Here is an 8,082-nt window from a genome sequence, read left to right on the forward strand (position 1 = left end):
AGCAGTGACTTAGATCAACATCTTGAGGAAAAGTCTGTGGTAGTGCAATCTGAACCAGAAGAGGATGTAGTCCATGAGAGATGTGAACAAACTACCATAAAAAGTAATGATTTACAGGTCAAAATATCAGAAGAAGAAATCGAAGAGCTGCAGACTGATGTAATGGTAGGCAGAGAAATACTAAGTTCAGTGGTAGAAACTCCATTCCAAGAAATTTGCATAGAGAGAAAGGCGCACCACCAGCCATCTACAACTGGGAAAAATATGTCTGGCATGCTATCAGTTCTTAGTCATGACTTAGATCAGCATCTTCAGGAAAAGTCAGCAGTAGTGCAATCTGAACCAGAAGAGGAACTAGTCCATGAGAGCTACAAGCAAGTTATAGCAATAAAGGATTTCAAACAAGAAACTCATGCCTTATCTCCTGAACATAAAATGATGTCACCAGGAGATACAATTTTTGACAGCCTGGATATCACTAAAAAACAACCTTTAGAAAGTGGTTGGCACACATGTTCTAAAGAAGATGAAGGCCTGAAGAGTTTTTCATCTGAGGAAATTAAAACGGAATGGATGGTGGATGCACATGACTATAAAAGTGACCATGAAGATGTTAGTGTTGCTGTCTCTGATTCTGTTCTTTTTCAAGTACCAAGTAGTTTTAACACACTACAGCGACCGGCTGATTTAGAAAATCTAAACACTGTTGTATTTGATGACCCAGCTAATGAGTCATGTCATCGAGATTCACTAGAAGCTAGCCCTCTTGTGGAGGATAAATCATCACAGAAATCCCCTGATTCAATTGAACCAAGCCCTACCAAAGAATCTCCTTGTCCAGACTCTCTTGAGGGAAGTCCTACTCAGTCAAACAATGCAGACGTTAAGATCCCAGCAAAGACTGCTGTATATGAAGATTATGCTTCCCAGCTCAGAGCATGTTTTGCTTATGAGAAAAATATTTACTCAGATGAATGTGAGCATGTTGAGCATGATAACAATCTTGAGACAACTGAAATACACAGTGAAAATAAAGAAGACAAATATTCTGAATCCACAAAGAGAGTAGCTCATGGTGAGAGTCTTCACATGTTTGTAAGGCAAGGCTGTTTTGACACAGAAGAAAGGGCGGTTGATGGCACCAATAAACAGTTAACACCAGAAGAGGAGATGTTTAAAATGGCTGCAAAGATCAAAACATTTGAGGAGATGGAACAGGAGTCTAAACTGCGGATAGAAAAATCTTTTGATGCTATTGTACTATCAGAAACAAATGGTCATGAAAATGGTGAGGTTGATCTTAAATCTGGCCTGGTTTCACAGTCTGTCCCACAAGATGCAATAGAGAAAATAACAGAGAAATGTGTGACAGAAAGCATTCACAGACAAAAGGAGGCACTGAATATTACTTTTAATAAGAAGGAAGAAACTCAGTCAGATCCTAAAAGTACTCACTCAGTTGACAGTTCACTGTGTTTAACTGCAACTCCAGATGAACCTGAACAAGAATGTGAGTACTCTGTGCCACACAAAGATAAAGACACTATTGGAGGTGCAGTCACTGACATTCCTTTTTCTGGCTCAGATGAACATCATTTAAATGATGACAAAGAAGTTGGATCACCATTTACAATCGGTTCAGCTTCAGTCAGCCAACCTCAGACTACGGTGTGTACTAAAGAAGGAGAATTTGTTGTAGAGTGTGAGGGTCTTTGCATTTCAGAGGACAGAAAAACACCAGATAAAACACCAGGTGATGAAAAACCCCCTGATCCATTTCAGTTTCAAGAGGGAAAGCTATTTGAAATGACCAGAGGTGGAGCTATTGACATGACAAGAAGCCTCGATGAAGAAAGGGAAGCATATGCATTTTTTCATGTTGGGAAACATCCAGTTGATGAAATTGTCCCAGAAGAGACTGAACACTCTCAATCAAAGTCTTTAACTTTACGGATGAATGATTATGTCTCAGATGTAACCCATCAAGAAACCCCAAATTCATATTTGACTCAGGGTACCAGTGACAAAGCATCTAGTCCCAATTCTGAAACTGTCATCGTAGCTACAAGTGGAAAATCACAACTTGAGAAGCCACTTACTAAAGTTCAATGTGCCAGCTCTAGCTCTGCTTTAGACAATAAAAGCCTTGAAAGTCTCGGTCTAAGCTATCTAGACTCTACCATAGCCGATCTTCAATCAGACATATCCACAGTCGCTCATTCATTCTACTCAGACCAGAGCCATGATTTCTCAGATGATGATGATGATGATGATGATGATGATGATGACGTTGAGGAGGAAGAAGACCAGTGCTCAGTCATAGAGATGGCCTTTTCATCTGGTCAGCCTAGCATGCCAGCATATAATCAGGACTCACCCACACCTTTGACAAAACCAGCCATGGCAGTTAAGGGAGATGGTCATTATAAAAAAGCCAAGAAAGACACACAGATATCTCAAGTTCATGGAGAAGAAAAAAGTTCCACCTTGGCCCGTAGGACTAGATCTGAGGCTAGTGACATAAATAAATCCTCTGTAAAAGACAGCAGGAGTTATTCTGATGGTAGTCAGCCCACTAATGCAACTGACCTTTCCCCTTCCAAACTTACTGTAATGACACAAGAAAAAGCTTTACCTCATATGATCTCGACATGCTCTTCTCCAAAGAAAGACAGCCAACTGTCCATGACTATAGAAACATCTGTTAGGCCTTCTTTGGATACCGATGATATAAGTAGCGCTAGTCACAAGAGCCCAGATTCTGTTATCTTCACATATGACATTCCTGCTTCGCATAGTTCAGGTTCTGATGGCAGTAGAGTAGAGCCAACAGAGCATTTGTCTTGTGAGACAGTGGATGTATTTGAATCCAGGCCTGCCTGGAATGAAACAGTGGAAACTCAGATGCAGAGAGTCATCGATGACCAAACTTCAGAATGTACGGCAGGTATGGCCAGACTCAAAGTGGGTTTTTACATTCTTATCTCTTCCTCTCAGCTGCAAGAGCCTTTTCCCTCCTCCTAAGAACAATATCAACATTACTCATTTTGCATTGCTTTCATATGTTGTGACTTGTCTGGTCCCACCTTGCACAGTTTAGTGTATTTTGTATGTGAGTATGTGTGCCCCTATGTGTATATTTTTGTGTTGTGCATGTAAGTTACTTTCCCATCTGTGTTTGTGAATATGCAGTCTCAAGATTGAATGGCCATGTTGGCTAAAGAAATAGTCTAAGTAGTTTCAATGAAGACTTATTGATTATAGATGAATGAATGATTATTATATGAGAGTATTGTCTGTACTAATAATCCAGCTTTACTATTATCAAAATAAGGAAAAGCAGATCTATAACATTACTTACACTAATGACTGAAAAGCATGATGTGCTGACCGTGACTAGTCATTTGTAAGAAAACATTAATTCGTATCAAATTTCAGCCTTTATGTTATCATCTACGTCATTATTACAGATCTACATTTATTTTACAGCCTATAGCATAGAATCCTCGTGAAATATTATTTTACACGTACACATTCACATAACATATACTTGCAATATGTAAAATAAAATTTTACTCGGTATATTTTCACTTCAGGAGTTGTTAACATATAATGTTTGGCTATGTTGGCATTTTTTTTAGTCGATTGGCAGGAAGATGCTGACAGGAAAGAGGAGACATTAGCTATCATTTCAGATCTTCTTGGCTTCAGCTGGACTGGTAAGCTGTCAAATTATGCAATTAATTTTAAGTTTTATATTTTAAATTTTAAATACGCAATGTACTTTAGGAAGAGGCTGTATTTTAGGTAGAGGCTGTATTTACTGCATTTTTCAAATGTTATTTTAACTTTAACTCAACTATTCATCATCAGGAACAGATGATATTATACATAATTCAACTCTTTTGTTATTTGATTTGTTCTCCACCTCTCAAGAACTTGCAAGAGAACTGGAATTCAGTGAAGATGATATTCAGCTAGTGAGAACAGAGAATCCTAATTCCCTGCAAGAGCAGAGCCATGCTTTACTGCAGCGCTGGGTTGAACGTGAGGGAAAACACGCCACAGGTCCATAGCATTTTGTCCTGCCAGATATGCCTTTATGAAATTATTTGTGCATTTGGTAGACCCATATTCAAATCGCTGATTGAATACAAATGTTTTATTTTCAGTTTTTACGTAATAGAAATGAATGTCTTCTAGTCATCTATTAATAAATTATTGATTCTTCCACAGAGGACTGTCTGATTAAGAGGCTGACTAAGATCAACCGCATGGACATTGTTCATCTTATTGAAACCCAGATGAACAAGTCAGTTCAAGAGCAAACATCTAGAACTTATGCAGAGATAGAGAAGACACTGGATCACAGTGAAGGTAGTTGTACTTCTTAGCACACTGAAAACCCTACCTTACACCAAGCTCCTTGTGTGTTTACGTTCATTCATATATATACATATATATGTTGTTTTTAGTGTCAGTAGCCTTATCTTCAGTCCAAGAGGATGCAGATAGCCCCAGAGTCGTGAGAAAAGTGGAGTCAGATCGCAGACCACCCCCAGCTGTTTCAGAAGAGGACCTCTCAGTCGCTTCCCTACTGGATATTCCTTCGTGGGCAGAGCCTGTTGGACAGATCCATTCGGAGAGCATGCATGGTGACCTATTGGAGGAGCTTGAAATCCCGCAGTAAGTTATTCATTTGAAAATATTCCTGACTCTGCAAAATGCACTGGCAGTGCAACACAATGTCAGATCAAACTACTCCTTTTCTCAAGCCTAATGTTTCCCACCAAGTTGTCCTCAGGAAACAGAACAGTGTCCTATCCTGCTTCAGGCTGTTCTTTGTGTCATATAGTGGGTGCAGTTCTTTGGGTGTGTTTCCCTTTTAGCTTGGCAGATTAGGACTCTGAGATGCACATTTATCATCAAAGTCAGATTTTGTGACCTATCTTTCTTTTTGTTCTGCAGTGAGTTGAATCCTAACTTGTGGACCTCTGAGGATGTAATTACACGTGAATCAAGTCAAGACAACTTAGATGAGCAAGTAAGTATGCAGCCTACTTCAAAAGAAGCTGCATTTGGGAGCCAAGCAACTCAGGTTTATGACCCCAAAGTGAAAGACCAGGAAGCTCATTTCATCAGCTCTTTCCAAGGTGGAACTCAAGTCAAAGATGGTCAAAGCCTAGAGCACTGTGGTTATGAAGACAAGCAAGGTCAATCCTGTGAAATTCACTCATCTCACTCATCTTTTTCTGTCAGAGACTTTACTCTGAGGCTGTCAGAGTCAGACAAAATTGAAACTGATATCAGTAAGCTTTGTAATGAATTACATTGTGCACCCTTGTTTTGCAGTAGAGATCCAGCCAGTTCTAGTGAGATCACAGCCCAGTTCAAGAGAGTACTCTATAGTCATGACAAGACCACACAGGTTTCAGGTGTGGACATGGACACCAAACCCTTCAAGTTAAGCAAAGAAGAAATAACAAAGTGCAATGTATATAGTGAAGTCATTCTGGAAAACTTGCCCTTCATTGATGACAATGCTGATATGCAGGCAACTGAACTCAATATTGCAACAGCTAAGTCCAGCAACGTGAATCCATTTAAAAATGGCATACAGACAATGATGCCATGCAGTCAGACAACCTGTCGCCCTCATTGTATGGCTTGTGACTCAACTGAGATGATCTGTAATTGTTATTTTACTACTCCAAACAGTAACAATGTTGTAGCAGAAGCAAACAGGTCCTGCATTACTGAGCCAGAGAATTTGTCTTTCCACTATTTCCAGCCTGTCACTTATCTCACACTACAAACACCTGAGTGTGGTATCACATTACCTTCCACTTTTATAGACTGCAGCCGATTGACCCCTGATTCTTTAGCATCTGAAGAGCAGTGTGGCTCCCTTTCTCCCGCTAATGAAAGTGGTCACTTCCTTCCAGATGCATGGATGTTAAATGAATCTGTACCTAGATTGTCATCCCCCGAATCTGTCATGTCAGTTAGTGATTATAGAGCAATGTCACCTGACTCTCCTCAGGGTGGGGAAAGAGTATTACCTCCAGACTTTTCAAGTATATTTGATGAGACCTATGCACTCTCTGTTATGTCTGAGAGATGTAGTTCTCCAGAAGTTACAAACAACTTCACTGAAAATGAATATAACACCTGTGAGTCATGTAGTTGCGACCACAAACTGCTTTTTGGGTCAAAGGCTTTTGTTCCTGTAATTTCACACTCTAGACCAGTATCGAATGACTATCTAATCTCTAAATATAGTCCAAGACATGAGGGTGAACATTTAAAGAAAGAATCCAGAACATTCTCACCTGTGATAGTAGAAAATGAATATGATCTTTCAGTTCACAAAGGAATATCTTCACCTGACTTGTGTCCAGCTATTCATGACTATTTATCTACAGATAGGGATTGCCGACCATCTTCCCCACAATCGCAAACTTCTCAGTGCAGTTTTTCATTTCTTGAACTATTGCTGTCACAGCCAATTCGCACACAGCTAATGAATCAACACTGTCATTATTATTTACAGTATTCAGGAGAAAATCCATCCTCACCATCCCTGATGTCAACTTCTTACCATAAATTCAGTGTAAAGGAAGCAGGTCAAAGTAGCCCTTTGATGGAGGATTATGTAGATTGTGATTGCCCTCCGTCTGTCCCCCAGCAATCTGCCACATCAGTTTATCTTCCACCACATTTTTCTGCTTCACAGCACCAACATAATGCATGTGATGTCAAGCAATATACTATAAAGAATTGCTCATCTCATCTTAATCAATGGCGAGATGATAAAACCACAGATGCATCAGATTCATTGATATGTCACATGAAAGGACGAGAAATACCAATTATGGATTCATCTACTCTTACATGTGTAGAAGTCAAAATCATTGACACTGAAGACTTGGGCTGTTCAGCTAAAGAAGAAGAGTCATTTCAATTTAAGCCACTAGTTTCTGGAGTCCAAAAATTAAGAGAGGAAAGGAGTCAATCTTACCTTGATTACTGGTTTTCAAAGCTGGAAGCAGAATCTTTAGAAAATAATTCATTACGAGGGAAGTCAGTTGAAGATTTAACAACAAAGCCAAAATTGGCTCCAGAATACAATGAAATGAAAGAGACTATAAATTTGACTTCGGTGAAAGAATTATCACCTACCAAAGACCAACACCAAAAACTTGAAACTTGTGACAACTTGCAAAAATTATCTTTAGCCCAACCACTTGTGTTTGACTTAGTGGAGAGACCAAAATACATTTTGGACTTTCCAACGATAACTCAATTCTCTAACACAAAAAAACCCTTAAATGAAACTGTAAACAAAGACTGTCAGTATGCATTATTCACAACTGAGAAGGAAGCACTAAGGCCATGTTTGAAAATTTCACATACATCGCTAGGAAAACAGAGGGATTATGTATTTCCTGAAGATACAAAAAGTTTGGGGACCGTAAGCACTCTAACTGAAAAGGAGTTAACCCTTATCAGTGACTTGAGAACAGTACCTACACAAGTTTTTGAGGATAACAAAAAAAATTCAAAAGATTTCTACTCTTCAGATATTGAACTTACACGCTCAGCTTTTAATGTAAAATCATGCCTAAGATTGCGGCCAAAATCTCCTGAATCATTGGAGTCTGATGATGAATTTAGTCCTCTCTCTCCTGACTCACCTGTTACTCAGTTCAGATGTCCCCATAATGAGTACAATGAAGAATTGCTAAGGCCTTCTTCAAGACCTTTGACCTATGCACAGGTTGTGCGAGGCTTTACACATGACAACAAATGTGACACTTTATTTGACTTCCAAAGTAGTGACTTGAGAACTATGCCTTCTGCATCTTCGCCATCAGAAGCATCTGATACAGAACATACCCTTTATCTTCTAGACGAGTGGGTGGCGGAATTAAGGCCACAGTCTCCTGAATCGCTGGAGTCTGAAGGTGAATTTAGGCCGCTCTCTCCGGACTCACCTGTTCCTCAGTTCAGATGTCCCCATAATGAATGTAATGCGGAATTGTTAGGGCAAAGGTCGGTTACACCAGAATCAGCATTTTC

At 39.5% G+C, this 8,082-nt stretch overlaps 1 protein-coding gene across 5 annotated transcripts in view; it reads left to right on the forward strand.

Moving 5' to 3' along the window:
* The window catches only part of LOC102312787 (ankyrin-2), a 68,342-nt gene that overhangs the window by 30,902 nt on the left and 29,358 nt on the right, over positions 1–8,082 (forward strand). For 4 of the 5 annotated variants that reach the window (XM_042228742.1, XM_042228744.1, XM_042228743.1 and 1 more), the window contains exons 41-46: positions 40–2,947; positions 3,642–3,719; positions 3,937–4,068; positions 4,237–4,377; positions 4,476–4,686; positions 4,969–5,044. In XM_042228742.1, coding sequence (XP_042084676.1) covers positions 40–2,947; positions 3,642–3,719; positions 3,937–4,068; positions 4,237–4,377; positions 4,476–4,686; positions 4,969–5,044 — 3,546 coding nt within the window. Of the gene's footprint in view, positions 1–39; positions 2,948–3,641; positions 3,720–3,936; positions 4,069–4,236; positions 4,378–4,475; positions 4,687–4,968; positions 8,056–8,082 lie in introns of all 5 variants that reach the window. The other variant, XM_042228741.1, reaches the window with a different exon arrangement.

This window comes from Haplochromis burtoni, unplaced genomic scaffold (assembly GCF_018398535.1).
Source record: "Haplochromis burtoni strain Fernald_Lab_line unplaced genomic scaffold, NCSU_Asbu1 Contig_345, whole genome shotgun sequence".
Classification (NCBI taxonomy): Eukaryota; Metazoa; Chordata; class Actinopteri; order Cichliformes; family Cichlidae; genus Haplochromis; species Haplochromis burtoni.